General features: G+C 39.5%; 1 protein-coding gene and 1 pseudogene across 1 annotated transcript in view; both read right to left on the bottom strand.

Annotated features, from left to right (window-relative positions):
* Positions 1–6,243: 6,243 nt before the first annotated feature.
* The window catches only part of SEPTIN11 (septin 11), a 273,295-nt gene continuing 251,547 nt past the window's right edge, over positions 6,244–27,991 (bottom strand). The window contains exon 10 of the mRNA XM_053703412.1: positions 6,244–7,825. Coding sequence (XP_053559387.1) covers positions 7,810–7,825 — 16 coding nt within the window. The 3' untranslated portion in view covers positions 6,244–7,809. The remainder of the gene's footprint in view (positions 7,826–27,991) is intronic.
* Positions 15,683–15,809, bottom strand: LOC128650609 (uncharacterized; annotated as a pseudogene).

Raw genomic sequence — 27,991 nt, 5'->3', positions numbered from 1 at the left:
GTCTCTTATTCAGACCAGAGAGAACTGAGACAGCCATCCCCCTACTTGATCCAAGCATGGATCGGCGGCAAATGCTTCATGCTGACTTAGCCGCTGGTTTCTTAGACTGCTTTCCCTTGCTCAAAGACTGATTTGGTTTGAAGGCTTGTTATGGTCCCGTTTCGACGAGGAAGATGATGGTTTTCCTCAATAGTTTCGAAATGAATGAAAATGACTCTGACGTCCCTTCTTATCTTGAAGAAGAAAACACCCCTCCCCGCCTGTAATATCAGAAATGATTTCAGCCAACCCAGGTCCAAACAAGGTCTTCCTCTTGTAAGGAAGAGCCAGAAGCTTGACCTTTTAAGAAACATCGGCTGACCAAGACTTCAGCCATAATGCCCTTCTGGCTAAGACTGCAAAACTAGAAGCCTTAGCTCACAGTCTAAAAACCTGTAGAACAGCATCTGCTATAAAGGAATTGGCTAACTTAAGAGCCTTAATCCTATCCTGAATCTCGTCTAAAGGAGTCTCTTCCTGAAGAGAGTCAGACAATGCGTCAAACCAATAGGATGCTGCACTAGTCACTGTGGCGATACATACCACAGGTTGCCATTGCATGCCTAAATGAACATAAATCTTTTTCAAGTAGGCCTCCATCTTTTTGTCAATTGGATCCTTGAAAGAGCAACTATCCTCAATAGAAATAGTGGATCTCTTATCCAGAGTAGAAATGGCCCCTTCAACCTTGGGAACCGTATACCAAGGATCCTTGATAGAAGTCTCCACCGGAAACATTTTCTTAAAAACAAAAGACAGAGTAAAAGCCACTCCTGGCTTCTCCGATGCCTGGGTTATGATCTCCTTAACACGGTCTGGCACAGGAAAGACTTTCAAAAAGGAAGGGACATCAAAAAAACTATTAAGTTTACTAGATTTCTTAGGAGTGACTATGACAGGAGTTTCTGAGTCATCCAAGGTAGCTAAAACCTCCTTTAACAGTACTTGGTGTTCAAGCTTAAATCTGAAGGAAACTCCTTCATTGTCAGAAAAAAGGAATTATACTATCTGAATCTGAAATCTCACCTTCAGAATGAGACTCATCCTCATATCTATGAGGAACCTGTGAATCAGAACTTGGAACAGATACCTTACTATCCGAATTCTTAAGTTTCCTCTTATGCTTTCCCTGAATCCTGGGAAATTCCGCTAAAGCTGCAGATACCGCCAGGGATACCTGTGCAGCAATCTCTGCGTTTAAAAACACTCCACTGGGAGTTAGAGAAAAACCACAGGACACAGTGTGAGATGCCATAGAGGCTTGGGACGAAATAGGAGATGGCCCTGGTAATACCTTGACAGCGTCCTCCTGAGAGACATTAGGCCCCACATTGAAAAATGTATCCTTTCCCTGTAATGTCTGTTTGACACAGGAGGAACAAAGTTGCATGGGGGCTGCAATATGTGCATCTAAACATAACAAACAGGGGTTCAACTGAACAGAGTCCTGATCCATGTCAGGCATGATTGTTCAACACGCCACACAGGCCTCAGACGTCTTAAGCAAATAATTTAAAATAATTACGATCAAACCTGCTGAGTTTATGTAATCAAGTGCTATGAGAAAAACGTGAGTGCTATCGCTCTGACTAAACCTCCTTCCCCACCTCAGTTTAATGAGGTGCCTACCTTACCACCACCGCGTAGCAAGAATTCCTCCTCCAACTTCGTAGACCACGCTAGCCGAGAAGATGGAAAACCCGTTGCAAACGGAGAAAAGATTGATCACGTGATCGGATGGAAGAGAGTCGCAAAAACCTCCCGCGGTGCAACAGTAAGGGGGGGGCGGAGCCAAAACCCGAAGTGAAGACTCACAAACGCCGCAAACAAATGGCAAACAATTAAACAGAAAGTCTCACTTTTCACAACAGCACTCTCACATACAAATGGATCACTTCCACTTTGACCGTAGAATAAATTTCCCTCATGCAATTCCCCTCTTACGCTGACAATAAAAACAGAGCCCAAACACATTAACCCTTCTAGGTTAATGACATTCTCTCAACACAGACCTCACCATTGTGCCTGCAGTCATGCCTTTGTGTGGCCCTTACACCACGGTGAACTATTTTTTGTCCCAAATAGATTAGCAAGGTAGTGTAGCTTTTTAACTTAAGTGCACATATCTCCCCACCTGGAAGAAAAGCACTTACCTGCTCTGCTGTCCTGCTCTGCTGTCCGGCATGTAGACAGTCCTTAGGTATGAAAGGATACATCTCCCCACAGAGACCTAGAACAAAGGCAGATAGCAAAGTAACTAACTTTGGTATCCCATACTAGGGCAGCAATGTTCAGAAAAACGCAGTGAGCACCGCTCTACAAGTTCTCAACTGCTTTAAAGCCAGCACAGCTCGACTGCAAAGACTAACGTGGGATACGGCTATACCCTAAAAACTTGCTAGAAATTAAATCAATCTTCTCATCAGACATCTAAACTTTTTCTTCCTCCATGCACGAAAGGCAAAGAGAATGACTGGGGAATGTGGGTAAGGGAGTGATACTTAACAGTTTTACTGTGGTGCTCTTTGCCTCCTCCTGCTGGCCAGGAGTGATAATCCCAACAGTAATTAGGATGAACCGGTGGACTCACCATACCTTAGGAAGAAATAAATGTTTTAGAAGCATTTAACACCCGCAAAACCGCTGCTCCATAACTTGTCCGCCTGCTCTGAGGCCGTGGACAGAAATCAACCTGATCAAATACGATCAGGTTGATTGACACCCCCTGCTACCGGCCGATTGGCCGAGAATCTGCAGGGGGTGGCATTGCACCAGCAGTTTACAAGAACTGCTGGTGCAATGATAAATGCCGACAGTGTATGCGGTCAGCATTTATCGATATGCAGCGGACATGATACGCTACATCGTATTATGTCCGCTTGCACAATGATAAATCTACCCCTTAGGATTGAGCTGAGTTTGTTATCTTTTACATGACCGCAATCAAGAACAACACAAAGTCTGGTATAACAAGTGGATTGATAAATATTTTAACCAAAGCATCTTACCATGGCTGAATCTTTTTTTAGTGGGCCTTATACTTTTATTGGATAGAGCAAAGAGTGATATTAGAGCGCTCACAGTATTCATATTACAAGTGAAATAAAGGGCCATAATACCCAAATGTTGAAACACTTGAAAGTGATGCAGCATAGCTGTAAAAAGCTGAGTAGAAAATATCACCTGAACATCTCTATGTAAAAAAGAAAGTTATTTTACCTCAAAAGTTCTAAGCAGCAAATCAGTATGTCTCTCCCGGGACAGCTAAGGGATTTAGCCTTGTGAACTCTCATCTTATTTCCCTATTCAGTTTAAGGAAGTTTACTATGTGATCTCATGAGATCACATTAAAAGAGTTCATGACCTCAGCACTTCTGATGCTGATTCACTGCTGTTCATTTCTTTATTTTTTTTTACCTGCAGCTGGGCAATAACTGAAAGATAACTTTTTACACAGAACTTACTCTGCTGAGCTGAGGAATTTGTGAAGTAAAATATCTTCCTTTTTTACATAGAGATGCTCAGGTGATATTTTCCTGTCAGCTTTTTACAGTTATACTGCATCAGATTCAAGTGATTTAGCATATGAGTATTATGTCCCTTTAAGCGTTGCACTCAAATGCCATCCTATATGCCACTAACATTTAGCGCTTTTAATACCTAAAGCAAACTTAGGATAGCACAGAGCTTCACTACTTGCGCACCATTGGCTTGCAGCTCAAGCGACATCCAACATTAATTTTTATTGCACACCCCATAGAAGTCTATTATGTGAGGGATTTCACATATCTGGACTATCAGACATGCAGATGTTAGTGTGCTGTAGACCAGTGGTTCTCGATCCAAATGAACTCAAGGCCCAGTAAATTTGGTATAACTTAAAGGAACAGAAAATCCCACAAATTTAATTCATGATTTGGATAGAACATACAATTTAAAACAACTTTCAAATGTACTTTTATTATCAAATTTGCTTCATTCTCTTGTTGTTATTTCCTGAAGGAACAACATTGCACTACTGACAGCTAGCTGAACACATCTAGTTAGTCAATCACAAGAGACAAGTTTAATTTTGCCTTTCCTATCCCTTTAACTGTGATACCCATATCCAGTCCTATCTGCTTCTTGTCCCATGCTACCCACCCACTGAACTGTTGCTATATGTGCAGAGTGCACACACACATGACTGGCAGGCCTGCCCAGTATTTCTTATGTGGGGACAGGCAAGCCTGTTACAGCTCACTGTGGGGGTATTTCAGGCCATGGCTCACCAAGAGGACTGTCAAGGCCCAGTACTGGGCTGTAGCCCGGCTCTTGCAAAACAAGGCTATAGACAATCACTAGAGCAATAAAAAATCATTTTGGACTTGTGATATGAGGGCAAAAAAAGAAGTGATGTTAATGCTACTATTTCTTGGCTCCCTTTGAAATAACCCCTTTTTGGGGAATTAAATGTTATGTGCCTTTGCAAAATGTATTACCTAATAAATCTAACACAGGAACTAAATCATCAAAAAATATCATGGAACAAAACTTTGGTTTAGTGATATCAGCCAATAGTTTCAGAAAACTAACAATGTCTAACCCATTTTTAAACTATAAACTAGATGCAATGTATATTAAATGTTCAATTTACTAATAACTTTGACAATTTCTGTTTAATGCAGTAAGATGTGTCCCTTTTTACTGTTTAGGCCTCTATTTATCATAGTCTGGCGGACCTGATCAGACAGTGTGGATCAGGTCCGCCAGACCTCGCTGAATACGGCGAGCAATATGTTCGCCGTATTCAGCATTGCACCAGCAGCTCACAAGAGCTGCTGGTGCAACGCTGCCCCCTGCAGACTCGTGGCCAATGGGCCGCCAGCAGGGGGGTGTCAATGAACCCGATCGGGTTGATTTCCGGCGATGTCTGTCCGCCTGCTCAGAGCAGGCGGACAGGGTTATGGAGCAGCGGTCTCTATGACCGCTGCTTCATAACTGCTGTTTCTGTTCAGGCTCGCCAGAAACACGGGGCCTCAAGCTCCATTTAGAGCTTGATAGATAGGCCCCTTAGTGTGCGTCTTTTTGCATAGATTTTCAATCTGTTTTGCAGTAAAATACAAAAACTTTAATAAATAAAAATCACCATGGCAAAAATAAAATGATAACTCTACAAAGTATTATAAAGTATTGAGGGCATGTACAGCAAATATCTGCTTTATTAGTCTCTGTTAGATAGGATTAGGCTCAGCTAAGGATTCTGGGCATTGAGTAGTATGTGTCTACGCCACGTGTAAATATCAAAAGAATAGCCAAATGATCAAAAACTATATATGTTTGTAGTTACTTGTACCTGAGATATGAATCTGAGATAGTGCCCCATGTCTTAAGCAGACTATGTACTCAAAAATATCTATCATGCACACAAAAATACACAAATATACACTTTAAATAGGTTTTGGCAAATAGTAGAGTGGATGCTGTTTAACAACATGCAAATCAAATCTGTGCAATCTTAATGCTCATCTGCTGACAGGAACACTTCCTTAGGCTATATTGGAACAGAGGGACAAGCCTCAACCAACCTGAAAAAATGGTTTATTCAGCACAGGAACATACTTTCTTTCAAAATAAACTAGAATTCGTTTGTCTTTTTTTTTTTAATGGAACAACTAAAAATTTACAATGGGATCTGTATAAAATATGTATCCTTTTTCCTGGAAGTGTTCAATAAAAATGAAAACCAAAATATCTCTTTCATGATTCAGATACAGATCATACAATTTTAAACAACTTTCCAATTGACTTCTATTTTGAAATGTGCTTCATTTTATTGTTATCCTTTGTTGACTAAGCAGCAATGCATTACTATGAGGTAGCGTTACATATTGGGTGAGCAAATTACAAGAGGCATATAGATGCAGCCACAAATCAGTAACTAGCTTCCAGCAGTGCATAGTTGTTCCTGAGCTTACCTAGGTATATTTTTGCTACAAAGAATACCAAAAAGAACGAAGTAAATTATAATATGAATAAATTGGAACACTGTCTAAAATTGCACGCACCATCAAAATCATGAAAGTTTAATTTTGACATTACTTTCCCTTTAAATATTAAAAAAATTATTTTGGCAAATAGCTGTAACAAATATTTCTGGATCAGGAATTAAGCAAGTTGTGTAGCTGCTGAATTCTTACATTAATAACTATCTGGGGTAGATACTTAAGTGCAAATAGAAAACATTTAATAGATCATAGAAACATTATAAAATGCATAACCAAAATACATCAGATACAACGATCATATTCATTTTACTTGGTTCCAGGAAATCATTAGTGCAGATAATATTTAATCACAAGGCCTTTAAACGTTCTTAGGCTGTTTACATACGATTAGGTTCTCTTCTGAGCTTTCTCATCTAATGATAGTGTTCTGAAGAAAGCAAATAAAAGTCTTGGCATAGAGAAGTATTGGATGCACAAAGGGTTACAAGTCCATCCTCGTTAGCGTTCTTCATTAACAATTTGTGTGACGGTTTAATAATAACATCATCAAAACATTACCTAATCGTTTGTTATATAAATAAAGTATTTTATGACAATTTTGAAGATAAAATAAATCTTTCTTTCCATATTAGAAATTTTTTTATAATTCCAGATAAATAAACTGTGTACATATTTAGTTTAACCTGCAGAAACCTGAGTTATAGCACACAATAAAATGTTATAATTTGATATAGTGTTATTTAGAAAAGGCCTGATTCCCAAAAAAGTGTATAAATCTTGTAGCCATTAAGATAAATTAATATCTGCCCAGAATATCATACAGAAACCTTATGTTTAGTGAGAATCAATGGGGCTAGCTGTAGGATTAAAAATAGTAGTAAGTGGACGGTACCTTTAATATGTTATGACCTGAAGATACCAATCAAAGACTCCATGGGGCTCTTAAGACTGCTGTTCCTTAACTGCTCTGTCGCCTCTGAGCGGCGGACAGCAATCAACCCGATTGACACCCCCTGCTAGCGGCCGATTGGTCGCAAATCTGCAGGGGGTGGCATTGCACAAGCAGTTCACTAGAACTGCTTGTGCAATGCTAAATGCCGACAGCATATGCTGTCGGCATTCAGCGATGTCTGGCGGACATATGTTACAGCGTATCATGTCCGCCAGACATTGAAAATTCGGCCCCTATATGTCAAATGTAGTTAATTTGATATAATTAGCATACTGTATATAAATATTACCTTTAAAATATTTTCTTATTTCTCCGGAATTTCATTTAAATGTGGCCCAGCCCTATATTTTAAGTCATTAGTATTTATATTTATGTGGCACTTTCAAAAACCACCCTAAGAATAGTGGCCTTACCAAGGACCTAGAGATATTGTCAGCATCCTTGTTCATACTGTATATATAAATATTTTCTTTAAAAACTTTTGCTTTTATCTCTCTGAAGTCCCATTTTAATATGAAGCAACCATGAGTCACTAGTTTTTAATGTTCACGTGGAGCTTTGAAACCACACCAAGAACATTGGCCTTTCCAAGGTCCTAAAGATATTGGGAGCATCCTTGGTGCTACAATTTGACAACAGACAGATATAAGTCAGCAGTGAGCAAGTAATCGCACTCACAATACACAGCAACATATACCCACTGAAGGTAAACAAAGGAAGAACAGGGGGTAGGCGTCGTGTGGCATATCTTCCAACAGGTGTACAATTAGTGTTGCTCTTCTGATACATTACTGCTCGTTTGAGGAAGATGGAGGACTGTCAACAGGTTGGTTATAGAAAGAAGAAGCTACAGAAGAGAGGAGAAATAATTATAATGAAGCAACTGGATTATTGATAGAGCAAAAATGCTCTGGTTTGGGTTTGATATATGAAAGCAGTATTAAAGAGTAGTAATGAGGTGTGAACACAGATAAATACTACATATATTAAGCTGCATAAATAAAAAGAGAGAAGCGCTCAACCTGGGAACGAACAATAGCATAATAGCTTGTTCTATGGCTAGTTACCACTCAAGAAGCAGCCTCTTTTTGCTCAACATGTGCCTTTCACAGAGAAGAACTTTCCTGAAGCATATCAGTCTGATCCTGACTTCACAGTCCAGTCCAGTCCTGAAATACCAGGCAATCACACTCTGAATGCGAGAAACGTCCAAACCCCAGACATAAGTTTCGGCCTAGTGTGGGCCTCGTCAGACATGTTGAGCAAAAAGAGGCTGCTTCTTGAGTGGTAACTAGCCATATAACAAGCTATTATGCTATTGTTCGTTCACAGGTTGAGCGCTTCTCTTTTTATTTTAACATATATTAAGCTGTAGACCACAGGGCACCATGATATTAATATCCAAAGTTGTAGTAGAAAAGTATCAAGGCAGAATCAAAAATATATTCTTAGATGTGTTACAGAGCTCTTGAAACACCATTAGTTTCTTCTTTAAAGGGATCATAACCTCCTACTTGTTTAAAAAGAGCAAATTTTAAACATTCTATAAACTTAGTTTTGGTAAAATAATTTATCTTAACCTCAGAATTGTACTTTCTTTGCTCCAATTACTCTTAAATCTCAGCATTAAAGCTTTTCCATAATATATCTCCCAGGATTTGACAGAGACTTTTAAATGGGCAGAATTTTGAAGTTAAGCCTGGCTTCCTCAAAAAAAGACCCAATTTTTTTAAAGGGACAGTGTATCCTAAAATGTATCCTCTTTCAGTTGTTCCTAATTATCAATTTGACCTGCTGGAGTGTATTAAATTGTTTACAAATAGCTCATTTAAGTTACTATACTTAAAGGGACAGTATACACCAATGTTCATATAACTGCATGTAATAGACAATACTATAAAGAATAATATGCACAGATACTGATATAAAAATCCAGTATAAAACCATTAAAAAACACTCCAGTATAAAACCATTTAAAAACATACTTAGAAGCTTCCAGTTTAGCTCTGTTTAAAAGGTTACTGGAACACCCAATGCAAGTGGGAAATAGCAGACACTCCCCCCTCCCCCGCATATGAAAAGACCCTTTACACAAACAGAAGCAAGCTGTGTAATACGTCGGTATTCTACGAAAACTTTGGGGCTTGGTTAGGAGTCTGAAAATCAGAGCAATGTTATTTAAAAATAAGCAAAAGTATTAAAGAAAACAAAAAAAAAACTGTATGGGCTATATAAATGGATCATCTACAAAACATTTATGCAAAAATTTTTTAGTGTATAATGTCCCTTTAAGTAATGTCTATAGAAAAGCTGTGTCAACATAGCCAGCAAAATAAATTAACACTCCCGGTGTGGGTTAGGAGAGATAAGTAATACAATTTTCATTTTTTATTGCTCTCTCTAAGTATTGGGCTTTGGTATACAGACAAAGATAATATCACCTAAAAATCTCTATGTAAAAAGTGTATTTTACCTAACAATTTCTTCTGTAAAGCTGCAAGTTGAAAAAGCTAAACACAATAGCCAATCAGCATCAGCAGTGCTGGGGTCTTGCATGTGATCTCATTAGATTTCACTTAAATCTCATGAGATTTAGTAAACTTCCTTAAACTGAATAGGAAAATAACATTACTGTGTCTGCACATGCCAGATGCACACTTCCTTGGAAGCCCTGGGACTAAAGTCTCTTTAGAGTAGGGTGTTAATGCTTGGGAAATTTTGAGGTAAAAAAATGCGTTAATGGAATGATCAGACTAACAATTTCATAGACAGCACTCAGTTCATTTTCTAAAAAAGAAGGGACCCAAAAGTACTTGTGACTGGCAAAATGCCTATCATAGAAAGTAATGCACTCTGGAATAAAGCACCTTTATCTCTGTGGAATCTGTTACCGCTCTACATATCAATGATAATAATCTTTCATGGGAAATTAAATTTAGTAGGAGTGCTTGGTGCTGATATTTGTTAAGCAAATACAAATCAAATGGCTGTGTATTCAGTGTACTTTAACTTGCAATTGCCTCTAGTTTTATATACAATTTCTTCTATCAGTTTAATAAGTGCATTGCACATTTTGAGCCAAGCTCGCCAGCATACATTTTACAATATAAAATAGTGAGATTTGCAGGGGTAAACAGACATCTGAGAAACAAACAGCCCATTTGCAGAGGCTGCAGGACTCATTTATATATTATACTTTGAATTTTGTACTTTTCAGTACATTTTTTATTTCAAATTGTGAAATTCCATTGACCATTAAATATAATTAAGGAGCATGTTAACTATGATTATTATTACTGTGTAATTGAAATTAGAATTAAGCTGCCTACATAAATCCTCATTATGATCATATAGAGCTGACAAATCTTTTTAGATAATCTCATCTGAGCGGAAAGCGTTAGAGAATTGGGCCCTAAGAAATGAAACGGCCTACAAGCATGTTCTCTTGGATGGGCATTTTACTGGCAGGTAAAGTATAAATACTTATATTTTGTGTACAATTGGCTTAAAAAATCAGACACAGATATTGTACAAAGAAAGTATAAGCTCCTATTCAGCAAATATGTACAATATAAAGAAACAAAAGAGAAAACAGTGTTGTATATAGCACATGGGCTAAAATGTCAGGCCCTGTGATGAAACTGTTCTGGGCTTGCAGCATAACTGAAAGAATAATTTGTAGTTTATCTGTTAGAATTAAGTAATGTTCTTATATCTTTACTTTTTTTCTGCCCTTACTCTATGCCAACACATGTGAACCACTATACGTTGGCAAAACCTTGTATGTGGAATTTTAGTAAAAGTCAAACTGTTCACAGTTAACACAATATATGTGAGAATTGGGTAGTGATAAAAGTAAATCGGAAGAAATTATGGAAAACTATATGACCCCAAACTGATTATAACATGGTGTAATTATATTTCACTTTTTACCTGGTTTTAGACAAGTAAACTTTACACAATTCATAGTAGGAGCAGATTCCAGTGGGATGTATTTGGTAAAATAGAGGAATGATGCATTTTGCCCTGGATTAAAGGAATATTAAACCCAATTTGTTGCATGATTTAGATAGAGGATGCAATTTTAAGCAACTTTCTCATTTACTCCTATTATCAATTTGTCTTCGTTCCCTTGGTATCTTTATTTGAAAAGACAGGAAAGTAAGCTTAGGAACTGGCCCGTTTTTTTTATCAGCACCTGGGTAGCGCTTGCTGATTGGTGGTTAAATGTAGCAAGCACTGCCCAGGATGTTGAACCAAAAATGGGTCGTCTCCTAAGCTTACATAACGGCTTTTCAAATAAAGATACCAAGAGAACAAAGAAAAATTGATAATAGGAGTAAATTAGAAAGTTGCTTAAAATTGCATGGTTCTATCTGACTCATGAAAGAAAAAAAATGGGTTTCATATCCTTTTAATGTATTGCACTTTACTGGAATGATACTGCAAGATTACAGAAGTCTTGTAATTTAGATGTTTTATGTTCCTTTAAGAGAAAGAAAGTGTAGATGGGCAGAAGCTCTATACATCCTATAAAAAACTTTATTGCTTGTTCTGCAACAGACAAATTTCTTTTCAAACCTCTAATAAAATATTATATAATGATCCCTATAATGTGGATTGTGTATACGTTTTCATGCAGGTTCTGCGGCGATTTTGATGTAGGTTATAATTGTAATGATCTCTAAAATGCATAAACTAATTGCTTCCAGACACTGAGCTGATTATAATTAAGATTATATAGATGGAAATATAACATTCTTAATAAACAGCTATTTTATTTGCAGAATGTAATTGTACCAGAAACACAACATGTTTATTTTATAATGTTTCATTCAATTATTTAAAAGACATTCCATAACTGGCCAAACAAGATTGTTTTTTTTACATTTAAAATTGATGTCCTTCTCCCCCCCCCCCCCCCCTTGAATTTTAAAGTCAAGCATAAAGGGACAGTCTACTCCAAATTTGTTATTGTTTAAAAAGATAGATAACGCCTTTCCTACCCATTCCCCAGCTTTGCACAACCGGCACTGTTATATTAATATACTTTATAACATTTAAACCTCTAAATTTCTGCCTGTTTCTAAACCCCTGCAGGCCGCCTTTATCTAAGTGCATTTTATTAGCTTTTCACAGCAAGACAGTGCTAGTTAATATGTATGATACAGATAACGCCTGTGGAGTTACGAATGTGTCAGCACTGATTGGCTAAAATGCAAGTCTGCATATAGTACTGAGATAAGGGGCAGTCTGCAGAGGCTTAGATACAAGGTAATCACAGAGGTAAAAAAGGAAATTTGTGCTTACCTGATAAATTTGTTTCTTTTTAGACACAATGAGTCCACGGATTTCATCCTTACTTGTGGGATATCGCCTCCTGGTCAGCAGGAGGAGGCAAAGAGCACCACAGCAGAGCTGTTAAATAGCTCCTCCCTTCCCTCCCACTCCAGTCATTCCACCGAAGTTAGGAAGAGAAAGGAAAAGCCAAGGTGCAGAGGTGTCTGAAGTTTACAAAAAATAACAACCTGTCTTAAAAGAACAGGGCGGGCCGTGGACTCATCGTGTCTAAAAAGAAACAAATTTATCAGGTAAGCATAAATTTCCTTTTCTTTTTAAAGACACAATGAGTCCACAGATTTCATCCTTACTTGTGGGATACAATACCAAAGATAGAGTACACAGATGATAAGGGTCGGACAAGACAGGGAACCTAAACGGAAGGCACCACTGCTTGAAGAACCTTTCTCCCAAAAGCAGCCTCAGCCAAGGCAAAAGTATCAAATTTGTAAAATTTAGAAAAAGTGTGAAGAGAAGACCAAGTTGCAGCCTTGCAAATCTGTTCCACAGAAGCTTAATTTTTGAATGCCCATGAGGAAGCAACCGCCCTAGTGGAATGAGACGTAATTCTTTCAGAAGGCTGCTGTCCAGCAGTCTCATATGCAAATCGGATGATACTCCTCAACCAAAAAGAAAGAGAGGTAGCCGTAGCTTTCTGACCCCTACGTTTTCCAGAAAAAACTACAAAAAGAGAAGAAGACTGACGAAAGTCGATTGTAAGTAAAACTTCAAAGCACGGACTACGTCCAAATTATGTAGAAGTCTCTCCTTCTGAGAAGAAGGATTAGGACACAAGGAAGGAACAACAATCTCCTGATTAATGTTCCTGTCTGAAACAACCTTAGGAAGAAACCCCAGTTTAGTATGTAAAACAACTTTATCCGAATGGAAAATAAGGTAAGGCGATTTGAATTCCAACGCCGAAAGCTCAGACACTCTTCGAGCTGAAGAAATAGCAACAAGAAATAAAACCTTCCAAGATAACAACTTAATATCTAAGGAATGCATAGGTTCAAACGGAACCCCTTGAAGAACCTTAAGAACTAAATTCAGAAAAACCCTGCTTGGATAGAACTAAGCGTTCAATCTCCAAGCAGTCAGATTCAGAGAAATTAGATTTGGATGAAGGGACCTTGAATGAGAAGATCCTTCCTTAACGATAGTCTCCAAGGTGGCAGGGATGACATGTCCACCAGATCGGCATACCAAATCCTGCAAGGCCACGCCAGAGCAATTTAGGATCACTGATGCCTTCTCCTGCTTGATTCGAGCAATGACCCGAGGAAGAAGAGCAAACGGAGGAAAAAGATATGCTAGGCTGAAGGACCAAGGAACTGCTACAGCATCTATCAGTTCCACCTGAGGATCCCTGGACCTTTACCCGTATCTCGGGAGCTTGGCATTCTGCCTCGATGCCATGAGATCTAACTCCGGCTGACCCCACTTGAGGATCAGACTAGAAAACACTTCCTGATGGAGTTCCCATTCCCCCGGATGAAAGGCCTGCCTATTCAGAAAAACCACCTCCCAGTTGTCCACCTCTGGGATGTGGATCGCCGACAGACAGCAAGAATGGGCCTCCACCCACTGAATTATTTTGGATACCTCTGTCATCGCCAACGAACTCCTTGTTCCCCCCTGATGATTGATGTAGGCTACTGACATTAAGTTCGACAGGAACCTGATAACTGAACCGAGGCTAACTGGGGCCAGGTCAGGAGAGCACTGTAGATCGCTCTCAGTTCCAGAATGTTTATGGGTAAAACAGACTCTGCCTGAGTCCATGTTCCCTGAACCTTTAGAGAGCCCCAGACTGCTCCCCACCTTAGAAGGCTGGTATCTGTTGTCCCAATCACCCAAGATAGCCTGCGAAAACATGTTCCTTGGAAGAGATGATCGAGAGACAACCACCATTGTAGAGAGTCCCTTGTCTCCTGCTCCAAAAGAAGCCAAGAGGAGAAGCCCGAAAAATCTCAGTTCCATTGTCTCAGCATGTTCAACTGTAGAGCTCTGAGATGAAAGCAAGCAAACGGGACGATGTCCATTGTTGCCACCATCAGCCCGATTAACTCCATGCGCTTTACCACTGATAGACGAGGAGTGGACTGAAGGGCTAGATAAGTAACGATAATCTCTGATTTCCTGACTTCTGTCAGAAAAATCTTCATAGACAGAGAGTCTATTATAGTTCCTAGGAAAGTCACCCTTGTGATTGGAACAAGAAACTTTTTTCTAAAATCACCTTCCAGCAGTGGGATCCTAGAAAGGACAACACCAAGTCCAGGTGGGATCTTGCTAGCTATAAGTATGGCTCCTGAACTAGAAAGGTCCAGATAAGACGCCACTGTACTGCCAACAGGGGTCCCAGAACGTTTGCGAAGATTCTGAGGGCTGTGGGAAAACCGAAAGGAAGAGCCACCAACTGGAAGTGTTTGCCCAGAAGGCAAATCTTAAGAACATGAGATGATCCCTGTGAATGGGAAAATGCAGAAATGCGTCCTTTAAATCCACTGTAGTCAAAAACTGACCCTTTTGGATCAAAGGAACGAATAGTTTCCATCTTGAAGGACGGTACCCTGAAAAACTTGTTTAGACTCCTGAGGCCTAGAATTGGTCTGAAGGTCCCCTCTTTTTTGGGAACCACGATAGATTGGAATAAAAACTCCAGTCCCTGAAATGGAATGGGAACAATCACTCCCAGAGCGGAGAGGTCTCCTACACAGTTGAAGAACGCCTCTCTCTTTGTCTGGTCTGCAGATAATCTGAAATTAGAAATCTGCCTATGAGAGGAAAAAACCTTGAACTCCAGTTTGTATCCCTGAGACACAATCACTATTGTCCAGGGATCCTGGACATCCCCAACTCAGGCTTGAATGAAGAAGGAAAGTCTGCCCCCTACCAGATCCGGTCCCGGATCAGGGGCATGCCCTCCAAACAGTCTTGGGATCACTAAGCGGCTTCTTGGAGAGCTTTCTCTTTGTTCCAAGACTGGCTGGGTCACCATGAAGGTTCAGACTGTTCCTGCTTAGAGGAGGAAGAGGAAGAATTTCCCTTGAAATTTTGAAAGGAACTAAAATTGTGTTGTCTTCCTTTTTGTTTATATCTCTTGTCTTGAGGGAGAAGATGCTTACCTCCCATGATATCAAAAATAATCTGACAAGACTCCTGAAAGAGTCTGCTATGGATAAACTCCAAATATAGGAAAAGGAGAACAGAGGATTTATATCCGTTCTCTCACATTCCCTAACAATGATCCTGGAAACCCAAAGTCATAAGATTAACAACAACCATGGTGTTGATGTTGTCCAGAGTAGCTAAGACCTCCTTAAGTAACAGACGGAGGTGTCTTCTTTTTTTCTTTTCTATCTCTGCATGTGGTAGAGCTTCAAAAAAAAAAAAAGAAATTGCTGAAAACTCATGGTTGTACCTTTCCATGAAAATCTTTAGTAAAAGGCAAAAGATTTATTCGATCTAAAAAGAAACCAGAGTATCAGTAGAAGGAAGTATACTGTCAGAAACTGAGATTTTATCCTCAGATGCTACCGCACACTTGAGGAAAAAGCTGCAGAATATATTGAACATTGTCACAATGCATTTTGAACAGCATCTAAGACAATGTTGACAAGGTTTACCTCTGAACTGTAAAACAGCATAAAGAATATATATATTTTTCACATCTTAATCCACTAGAAATTAAGTAACCTAACTAGAGACACTGTGCCTTTAAATGTTACAAGCACTTTATCTAAATCTGCTTTACATCTACCCTACACATTAGATATGTAAATTAGAATGTTGAAGGGCTTGGACAGACTGGATTCACACATTGATCCACAAATTATTGTGTGTTACTGTGTCTTTAAAAACTGTATGTAAAATAAAGTGCATTATTTTAACAAGGAAAGAACTCTGTACTGAGTAATGCAGACATCCATAGCCCTAAGCTTATGATCTGCTTTGGAGTCTACCCACTACCACATGGTAAATAACACACTCAATATTTGAAATAAATATCTTTTAAAAGACTTAATGTGAAGCCTTGCTGCTGCGTGACCTAACGCAGCAGAGAAGACCCACCCTCGCTCTCCGAAGTATGAAAAGAGCGTGCAAAACACTGTCGCGTCCTAGCTCCGCCCATCGTGGTGCTAATACAAGAACATAAAAATATATACACAGGTATACACAATGGTCGGAAATAACAGTAAAACAGTAATAATAATAAAATCAATGGTAAAACTACATTAGATATTGGCGAATAGATAGACTCTGCTAGATAACCAAAAAAACAACAACTCGGTGACCGTGAAGTGTAAATCCACGATCTAGCACCAATAATAAAGAGACTCTATGTGATGGGATAGGGCTCTAATCCATCCAATAGTAAATGTGTGGTGGGCTGAGATGTGGCAGTCTCCAAAGAAAAAACAAAAATAAAAATAAATAGTGTCCAAATAATGTACGTGATGGTAAATCCAAAAGAGTCAGTATGGGTAATTATCCAAAATATTCAAATGCAAATAAAAACAACAGAGTGGTGCAAAGTGCTAGAAAAACTCAGTGGAAAATAGAAAAAATATAAGAAAAAAAGTGAAAAAATTCCAAAGACACAAGAACACAACTTGCTGCAAAAAATTTTGGACAAAGAAGAGTACAAATATTCAAAAAAACAGTCACTTGAAATCCTAATGTGTGATGTGTTCCTTGTAGTAAGTTCCAAGATAAACCAACTGCATCCGTGAGTGTCTAGTGTGGATGGATGCTGGCCCCACAGATAGAATTTGTGTACAACAGGGTGGCAAAACAAATACGATATCCTCCTATAAAAATATATAGTGCAGATAGTTTTCAAACAGTGGAAATAGTTGAAATCAGGCTTACCAGTACTCGGGCTACGCGTTTCGGCCCTTACTAGGCCTTTATCAAGTCTTGATAAAGGCCTGGTAAGGGCCGAAACGCGTGGATTTACCATCACGTACATTATTTGGACACTATTTATTTTTATTTTTTCTTTGGAGACTGTCACATCTCAGCCCACCACACATTTACTATTGGATGGATTAGAGCCTTATCCCATCACATAGAGTCTCTTTATTATTGGTGCTAGATCGTGAATCTAGCAGAGTCTATCTATTCGCCAATATCTAATGTAGTTTTACCATTGGTTTTATTATTATTACTGTTTTACTGTTATTTCCGACCATTGTGTATACCTATGTATATATTTTTATGTTCTTGTATTAGCATCATGGATCCATGAGTATTGTACTAATTATCATTTTTACTATTAAATAAGTGATTTTATTTTTTAGTCCATCTTTGCTTATTCACTGTTATTTCCTTTGCCTCCGTTTGGTCAGGCGCCTGGGGTTATTACCATTTTTAACCTTGATTCCTATTGGTGGTTACTAGGCATCACCTCCCCTCAGGCTATAAGGGTTTCTAAGTAGGCGCTAGTCCATTTCCCAATCCTTCTTTCCCGCTTCTCAGCTAGACAACAGTAGTCCCAAGGGCCAAACCTCCCGGTCGGCCAAAAACGCCTATAAAGCAGTAGGGAGTGGGCAAATGCGCGCATCACATACTCTGAGCCCGCTCTTCAGCTAGATAATAGCAGTTCTAAAGGGTAACCCTCCCGGTCGGCTAAAAATATACATAAAGCCGTAGGGAGTAGACAAATACGTGCATCATATACACTGAGCCTGCTTTCCCGCTGTTCCGCTAGATAATAGCAGTTCTAAAGGCTAAACCTCCCGGTTGGCTAAGAATATATATAAAGCCGTAGGAAGTAGACAAATATGTGCATCATATACACTGAGCCTGCTTTCCCACTCTTCAGCTAGATAATAGCAGTTCTAAGGGCTAAACCTCCCGGTCGGCTAAGAAACTAAATTTATGCTTACCTGATAAATTACTTTCTTTTACGATATGACAAGTCCACAGATTTCATCCTTACTTGTTGGATATTAACCTCCTGCTAACAGGAAGTGGCAAAGAGCACCACAGCAGAGCTGTATATATAGCCCCTCCCTTCCCCTCCACCCTCAGTCATTCGGCCGAAGGTTATAGGAAGAGAAAAGGAAAGGCTAAAAAGGTGCAGAGGTGACTGAAGTTTACAAAAAATAAAATAAATCTGTCTTAAAACAACAGGGTGGGCAGTGGACTTGTCATATCGTAAAGTAATTTATCAGGTAAGCATAAATTTAGTTTTCTTTTACAAAGATATGACGAGTCCACGGATTTCATCCTTACTTGTGGGAAACCAATACCAAAAGCAATAGGAAAGGGAGGGACAAGACAGAGACCTAAACAGAAGGCATCACTGCTTGAAGAACCTTCCTCCCAAAGATAGCCTCAGAAGAAGCAAAAGTATCAAATTTATAAAATTTGGAAAAAGTGTGAAGGGACGACCAAGTCGCAGCCTTACAAATCTGTTCAACAGATGCATCGTTTTTAAAAGCCCATGTGGAAGCCACAGCCCTAGTAGAATGAGCCGTAATTCTTTCAGGAGGCTGCTGTTCAGCAGTCTCATATGCCAGGCGGATGATACTTCTCAGCCAAAAAGAAAGAGAGGTAGCCATAGCTTTCTGACCCCTACGCTTTCCAGAATAAACAATGAATAATGAAGATGATTGACAGAAATCCTAAGTTGCCTGTAAGTAAAACTTTAATGCACAGACCACATCCAAGTTATGTAACAGACACTCCTTCTTAGAAGAAGGATTAGGACACAAAGAAGGAACAACAATTTCCTGATTAATATTCTTATTCGAAACAACCTTAGGAAGAAAACCAGGTTTGGTATGTAAAACCACCTTATCAGAATGAAATATGAGATAAGGCGAATCACACTGTAAAGCTGAAAGCTCAGAAACTCTTCGAGCAGAAGAAATAGCAACCAAAAACAGAACTTTCCAAGATAATAGTTTAATATCTATGGAATGCATAGGTTCAAACGGAACCCCTTGCAGAACTAGAAGAACTAAATTCAAACTCCATGGAGGAGTAATAGGTCTAAATACAGGCTTAATTCTAGATAGAGCCTGACAAAAAGACTGAACATCTGATACATTTGCCAAACGTTTGTGAAACAGAATTGACAAAGATGAAATTTGTCCTTTTAAGGAACTTGCTGATAACCCTTTCTCCAATCCTTCTTGGAGAAAAGACAAAATCCTAGGAATCCTAACTTTACTCCATGAGTAACCCTTGGATTCACACCAATAAAGATATTTACGCCATATCTTATGATAGATTTTTCTAGTGACAGGCTTTCTAGCCTGTATCAAAGTATTGATAACTGAATCAGAGAATCCTCGCTTTGATAAAATCAAGCGTTCAATCTCCGCAAAGTCAGTTGCAGAGAAATTAGATTTGGATGTTGGAAAGGACCTTGAATGAGAAGGTCCTGTCTCAACTGAAGTTTCCACGGTAGCAGAGAGGACATGTCCACTAGATCCGCATACCAAGTCCTGCGTGGCCACGCAGGCGCTATCAGGATCACTGAAGCTCTCTCCTGTTTGATTCGAGCAATCACGCGTGGGAGGAGAGGAAACAGCAGAAACACATAAGCTAGGCTGAAGAACCAAGGAACTGCCAAGGCATCTATCAGTTCGGCCTGAGGATCCCTTGACCGGTATCCGTATCTTGGAAGCTTGGCATTCTGACGAAATGCCATCAAATCCAACTCCGATCTGCCCCATGTGAGAATCAATGAGCCAAATACCTCCGGGTGAAGTTCCCACTCCCCCGGATGAAAAGTCTGTCGACTTAGAAAATCTGCTTCCCAGTTCTCTACCCCTGGGATGTAGATCACTGACAGATGACAAGAGTGGGCCTCTGCCCAACTGATTATCTTGGATACTTCTATCATCGCTAAGGAACTCTTGTTCCCCCCTGATGATTAACATATGCCACAGTCGTTATGTTGTCCGACTGGAATCTGATGAATGTGGCCGAAGCCAACTGAGGCCACGCCTAAAGCGCATTGAATATTGCACTCAGTTCCAAAATATTGATTGGAAGTAGAGACTCCACTTAAGTCCAAACACCCTGAGTCTTCAGGGAATTCCAAACTGCACCCCAGCCCAGAAGGCTGGCATCTGTTGTCACTATCACCCACGAGGGTCTGCGGAAACAAGTCCCCTGGGACAGATGATCCGGCGACAACCACCAAAGAAGAGAGTTTCTGGTCTCTTGATCCAGAATTATCTTTGGAGATAAATCCGCATAATCCCCATTCCACTGACCAAGCATGCACAGTTGCAGAGGTCTGAGATGAAAGCAAGCAAATGGAACCATGTCCATTGCCGCTACCATTAATCCGATTACCTCCATACACTAAGCCACTGATGGCCGAGGAATGGACTAAAGTGCTCGGCAAGTATTCAAAATCTTTGATTTTCTGACCTCCTTCAGAAATACTTTCATGGCTACCGAGTCTATCAGAGTTCCCAAGAAAGGAACCCTTGTCTGTGGAACAAGTGAACTTTTCTCTATATTCACCTTCCAGCCGTGAGTTCTCAGAAAAGACAACACTGTGTCCGTGTGAGATTTTGTCAGATGATATGTTGACGCCTGAATCAGAATATCGTCCAGATAAGACGCCACCGCTATCACTTGCGGTCTGAGAACCGCCAAAAGAGACCCTAGAACCTTTGTGAAGATTCTGGGTGCTGTAGCCAACCCGAAAGGAAGAGCTACGAACTGATAATGTTTGTCCAAGAAGGCAAACCTTAGAAACCGATGATGATCTTTGTGGATTGGAATATGAAGGTAAGCATCCTTCAAATCCACAGTAGTCATATATTGACCCTCCTGAACCATTGGCAAAATCGTTCGAATCGTCTCCATCTTGAATGATGGAACTCTTAGAAATTTGTTTAGACACTTGAAGTCCAAAATGGGTCTGAACGTTCCCTCTTTTTTGGGGACACAAATAGGTTTGAGTAAAAACCCTGTCCCTGTTCTAATTTTGGATCAGGACAGATTACTCCCATAGTAAAAAGGTCTTTTACAAAGCATAAGAACGCCTCTCTCTTTATCTGGTTTGCAGATCATTTTGAAGGATGAAATCTCCCTCTTGGGAGAAAATCCTTGAATTCCAATTGATAACTGTGGGTCACTATTTCTAGTGTCCAGGAATCCTGAACACCTCTTGCCCAAGCCTGAGCAAAGAAAGAGAGTCTGCCCCCTACTAGATCCGGTCCCGGATCGGGAGCCACCCTTTCATACTGTCTTAGGACCAGCAGTGGGTTTTTTGGATTGTTTACCCTTCTTCCAGTTCTGATTGGGTCTCCAGACTGACTTAGATTGGGAAAAATTCCCTTCCTGCTTTGTGGAAGAAGAAGAAGAAGCGGGGGGCCTCCTTTAAAATTCTGAAAGGAACGAAAATTATTCTGTTTACCTCTCATTTTAACCGACCTATCCTGAGGTAGGGCATGGCCTTTACCTCCTGTAATATCAGAAATGATCTTCAATTCTGGCCCAAAAAGGGTCTTACCTTTAAAGGGAATAGCTAAAAGCTTATGTTTTGATGACACATTAGCAGACCAAGATTTGAGCCACAATGCTCTACGTGCTAAAATAGCAAATCCTGCATTTTTTTACGCTAATTTAGCAATTTGAAAAGCGGCATCAGTAATAAAAGAATTAGCTAGCTTAAGAGCCTTAATTCTATCTAGAATGTCATCTAATAGAGCCTCAACTTTAAGAGACTCTTCTAGAGCCTCAAACCAAAAAGCTGCTGCAGTAGTTACTGGAACAATGCATGAATAAAAGAAATCCCTGATTAACAAATAATTTCTTTAGTAGACCCTCTAATTTCTTATCCATAGGGTCCTTGAAAGCACAACTATCCTCAATAAGTATAGTAGTACGCTTAGCTAGGGAAGGTATAGCTCCCTCTACCTTAGGGACCGTTTGCCATGAGTCCCGAATGGTATCTGATATAGGAAACATTTTCTTAAAATTAGGAGAGGGAGGAAACGGTATAACTGGTCTATCCCATTCCTTACTAATAATTATCGAAATTCTCTTAGGAACCGGAAAAACATCAATGTAAGTAGGAACTTCCAAATATTTATCCATTTTACACAATTTCTCTGGAGGAATCACAATAGGATCACAATCGCTAAAACCTCCCTAAGCAACAGGCGGAGGTGTTCAAGCTTACATTTAAATGACATAGCATCCGAATCTGTCTGAGGCAAAACATTCCCTGAATGAGAAATTTCACCCTCAGACAGTAATTCCCTGATCCCCAACTCAGAGCACTGTGAGGGAACATCGAAAATAGCTAACAAAGCATCAGGGGATTCAGTATTAACATTAATACTTGACCTACTGCGTTTACCCTGCAACACTGGTAATTTAGACAATACCTCTGTAAGGGTAGTTGGCATAACTGCAGCCATCTCCTGCAGAGTAAAGGAATTAGACGCACTAGAAGTACTAGGCGTCACTTGTGTGGGCGTTAAAGGTTGTGACACTTGGGGAGAATTGGATGGCATATCCTGATTCTCTTCAGACTGAGAATCATCCTTAGGCACACATACTTTATTTAAAATAGGCTTTTTACATTGTAAAGCCCTTTCAGTACAAAAGTTATACAATGTTAGAGGGGGTTGCACAATAGCTTCTAAACACATAGAACAATGAGAAACCTCAATGTCAGACATGTTGAACAGACTAGTAATACCACAAAAGTCGTTTAAACACTTATTTATAGCATAAAATAAACATTAGAAAAAACGTGTACTGTGCCTTTAAGAAAAGAAAAAGTGAACAATTTTTCCAAAATGCACAAAAAACGTTAAATTATTCCCAAATTTAACTTAATATCGTTGGTTAATCCAAAAATTACTGCACCCAGAAGCAAAGGCAGAAATAAGGCTTTAGAAGTACTTATATCAACATCTATTCAAAAGATAAAAATACCCTCTGCACCTCGCCACAGCTCTGCTGTGGCGCCTACCTGCCCCCAGAGTACTTTGAATCAAGTTTCCAACCCTTCAGACCAGCTACACAGTCCAGGAGCCACCGAGTTACTGTTTGCTGCTGCTAAGCCTGAAGGAAGTACGCATCTGAGCGCGCGGAAATAGGCTCCGCCCCTTAAGGTCAAAAATCAGAGTAGGCCCAAACAACACTGCATGGGAATGCGGTTTTGCACTAAAGTAGAAATATACACACAATACAACCCTCAAGCATAAAACCAATAAGTTTTAAGTGCCAAAAAAATAAAAAACATAAAACATCGTTTTTTACATTGTCTCCCATGTCACATAATGCCCAAATATCAACTAATGATAAATAAAATATAGGGACTCCAGTAACACCCCTCTTATTAAAATAGGTTTTACTGCTTACCCCATTCCCATACAGGGAAAAAATGCCAGCCAGTTCTGATACACCAAGTCTCCTCAGAAAAAAAGGCTGCACATACCTTAATACTGCTTGTAGCATGAAACCGGTCTCTACACTGAAGATGTCTCATGGTTACCTTCAGAAGTCTTGTGGGAACCAGCGTGGATCTTAGTTACAAATGCTAAGATCATCAAACCTCAGGGCAGAAATCTTCTTCCATATCCCCCTGAGGAAAATAGTACGCACCGGTACCATTTAAAATAAAAAACTTCTTGATTGAAGAAACTAAATCCTCACTTTACCATGTCTTCCTAGTATAACACAGGAAAAGAGAATGACTGGGGGTGGAGGGGAAGGGAGGGGCTATATATACAGCTCTGCTGTGGTGCTCTTTGCCACTTCCTGTCAGCAGGAGGTTAATATCCCACAAGTAAGGATGAAATCCGTGGACTCGTCATATCTTTGTAAAAGAAATATATATATATAAAGCCATAGGGAGTAGACAAATATGTGCATCATATACACTGAGCCTACTTTCCCACTCTTCAGCTAGATAATAGCAGTTCTAAGGGCTAAACCTCCCGGCCGGCTAAGAACATATATAAAGCCGTAGGGAGTAGACAAATACATGCATCCACTGAGCCTGCTTTTCCCAGAGCTGTAGTGAATAGGAAAATGCCTACATAACTCTAAAGCCAAATGTATAAGACGTTAGGAGCAGGTTAGAAAAAACAAGCCGTTGATAAGGCTTATCCTAGACGTGCATTAACTGCCATATGACTTATCCCCGATAGATTTGTTGAATTATGTCATCTTATGTGCATGTATGTAAATAAGTGCCAAAATTTCTGTGTACATACCCCAGAAATAAAATTGAGCACTTACCTTAGAAATCTGCCCGGCAGAAGGGCAGCCCACCTGGCTTGCAAGGTCCTCTCCCTCACATTGGTCTGTGGAAAACAAAAGTACTGAGTATTTCTCCCTCACACTTTTACAAACAGGGCAGCATAAGTATGGGAGGCGCAGTGAGAATTATGTCCCCAAGTTCCCATTGCTCTAAAGCCACCAATAGCTCTACAGGGAGTGCAGAATTATTAGGCAAGTTGTATTTTTGAGGATTAATTTTATTATTGAACAACAACCATGTTCTCAATGAACCCAAAAAACTCATTAATATCAAAGCGGAATAGTTTTGGAAGTAGTTTTTAGTTTGTTTTTAGTTATAGCTATTTTAGGGGGATATCTGTGTGTGCAGGGGACTATTACTGTGCATAATTATTAGGCAACTTAACAAAAAACAAATATATACCCATTTCAATTATTTATTTTTACCAGTGAAACCAATATAACATCTCAACATTCACAAATATACATTTCTGACATTCAAAAACAAAACAAAAACAAATCAGTGACCAATATAGCCACCTTTCTTTGCAAGGACACTCAAAAGCCTGCCATCCATGGATTCTGTCAGTGTTTTGATCTGTTCACCATCAACATTGCGTGCAGCAGCAACCACAGCCTCCCAGACACTGTTCAGAGAGGTGTACTGTTTTCCCTCCTTGTAAATCTCACATTTGATGATGGACCACAGGTTATCAATGGGGTTCAGATCAGGTGAACAAGGAGGCCATGTCATTAGATTTTCTTCTTTTATACCCTTTCTTGCCAGCCACGCTGTGGAGTACTTGGACGCGTGTGATGGAGCATTGTCCTGCATGAAAATCATGTTTTTCTTGAAGGATGCAGACTTCTTCCTGTACCACTGTTTGAAGAAGGTGTCTTCCAGAAACTGGCAGTAGGACTGGGAGTTGAGCTTGACTCCATCCTCAACCCAAAAAGGCCCCACAAGCTCATCTTTGATGATACCAGCCCAAACCAGTACTCCACCTCCACCTTGCTGGCGTCTGAGTCGGACTGGAGCTCTCTGCCCTTTACCAATCCAGCCACGGGCCCATCCATCTGGCCCATCAAGACTCACTCTCATTTCATCAGTCCATAAAACCTTAGAAAAATCAGTCTTGAGATATTTCTTGGCCCAGTCTTGACGTTTCAGCTTGTGTGTCTTGTTCAGTGGTGGTCGTCTTTCAGCCTTTCTTACCTTGGCCATGTCTCTGAGTATTGCACACCTTGTGCTTTTGGGCACTCCAGCGATGTTGCAGCTCTGAAATATGGCCAAACTGGTGGCAAGTGGCATTTTGGCAGCTGCACGCTTGACTTTTCTCAATTCATGGGCAGTTATTTTGCGCCTTGGTTTTTCCACACGCTTCTTGCGACCCTGTTGACTATTTTGAATGAAACGCTTGATTGTTCGATGATCACGCTTCAGAAGCTTTGCAATTTTAAGAGTGCTGCATCCCTCTGCAAGATATCTCACTATTTTTGACTTTTCTGAGCCTGTCAAGTCCTTCTTTTGACCCATTTTGCCAAAGGAAAGGAAGTTGCCTAATAATTATGCACACCTGATATAGGGTGTTGATGTCATTAGACCACACCCCTTCTCATTACAGAGATGCACATTACCTAATATGCTTAATTGGTAGTAGGCTTTCGAGCCTATACAGCTTGGAGTAAGACAACATGCATAAAGAGGATGATGTGGTCAAAATACTCATTTGCCTAATAATTCTGCACTCCCTGTACTGAAGAGACTGATATGGACTACGGCTACACCCCAGAACAAAGCAGCACACTCTGGCACTACTTTAAAAATAATAAACTCTTGATTGAAGAATCTAATCTAACACCTCACTTTGCCACTTCCTACCACTAACGTAGGCAAAGAGAATGACTGGAGTGGGAGGGAAGGGAGAAGCTATTTAACAGCTGTGCTGTGGTGCTCTTTGCCTCCTCCTGCTGACCAGGAGGCGATATCCCACATGTAAGGATAAAATCTGTGGACTCATCGTGTCTTTAAAAAGAAAGTATATTAATATAACAGTGTTGGTTATGCAAAACTGGGGAATGGGTAATAAAGGGATTATCTATCTTTTTAAACACTTTAAAGTACCATAAATGTGGTTTACTTGCAATTTAAAATAGTACCCTTTTCAGGCTTAAAAGGATAGTTAACACTTTGAGATTGTAACATAAAATGTTTTATTATGTGTAGTAAAAAAAAATAATCTTTGCAATATACTGTGATTTATAAATGCACATCACAGCCATTGTTGGCCTCAGCAGGATTGATGTGGTAATGAACTGCAAAACATTGGAGATTTGGCTATTAAAAAATAAGTGCAGCAAACAAGAAGGTGGCAAGAAAACAACCAATTGTCTGTATATATGGATATATACTAAATATATGTCCAGTTGTGTACAAATGCATTTCCTTATTAATTTAACAGCAGAATTGAAATGGCAAGATTGTAAAATATAAGGACTTTGCCAACATTTAGCCCCAGCAGGATTTTCTTTACAACTTTCATCAGAATAATATACCTTTATACATGGCTTTAATGGCCAGTCGGACAGTGAAGAGATTAAATAAAAAATTAAATGAAAAAAAAAAAACATTGAGAGACACAGATTAGGTTGGGGTAAAGTATATATTTTTTTTCAGAGTGCTGGTAACATTTTATGTCCACTGTCTAACATACAAAAAAACGGTATTCAAAATAAATCATATAGTTTTTACGTTTCAAACATGAAATGTTTTGACGCCATTTTTAAAATTAATACATATAACAAGTGCCTACTATATGCATCCATTACATAATACTGCTTGCATTAACATTGTAAGTAAGAAAAAAAAAAAAAGGTTTCAAAATGAAAAACAATACATACTGGTATTTAATTGTCTAAACCTACAATTTAAGGCAAATGGTATATATTTATATATAAAAAGTATAACATTACATTATTCCTAGTGCTGTTCACAGCTTTATGTTCAGATAAAAAAAAAACACAGCAATTTTGAACTCACAAGCTTTATAGATGACATACACCCCTAATCCGAATGCAATGGAAAGGATGCATGAAATATAGGACAGACAGCATATGGATGATGAAGAAATGTGACGACCCATGAGTTTTGTTCCCATTGGACAGGAAAAAGGTAACAAGGAATGAAGAGGGTAACAGCTAGGCTGTTGCTGTTTTTGCCAATAAAACAAAAGCATGAAGCCCAAACTGGGCACGGGTTAGTGGTTTCAGTAATGTAAGCTCTTAACTTACCAGTGACAATCAGACATAAGCTTGCTGGGATGCCTGGTTGTCTGCAACTGATTCAAAAGCTCAGCTGAATGTTGTCTAATAAAATCTCCATTGAACACCACGCTCCTGCAAGCCTGCTTGGTCCATTTAAGCAACAATT

This window comes from Bombina bombina, chromosome 2 (assembly GCF_027579735.1).
Source record: "Bombina bombina isolate aBomBom1 chromosome 2, aBomBom1.pri, whole genome shotgun sequence".
Taxonomy (NCBI): Eukaryota; Metazoa; Chordata; class Amphibia; order Anura; family Bombinatoridae; genus Bombina; species Bombina bombina.
The sequence above is the reverse complement of the archived record's forward strand: the minus strand, read 5'-3'. Positions and strand labels throughout refer to the sequence as shown.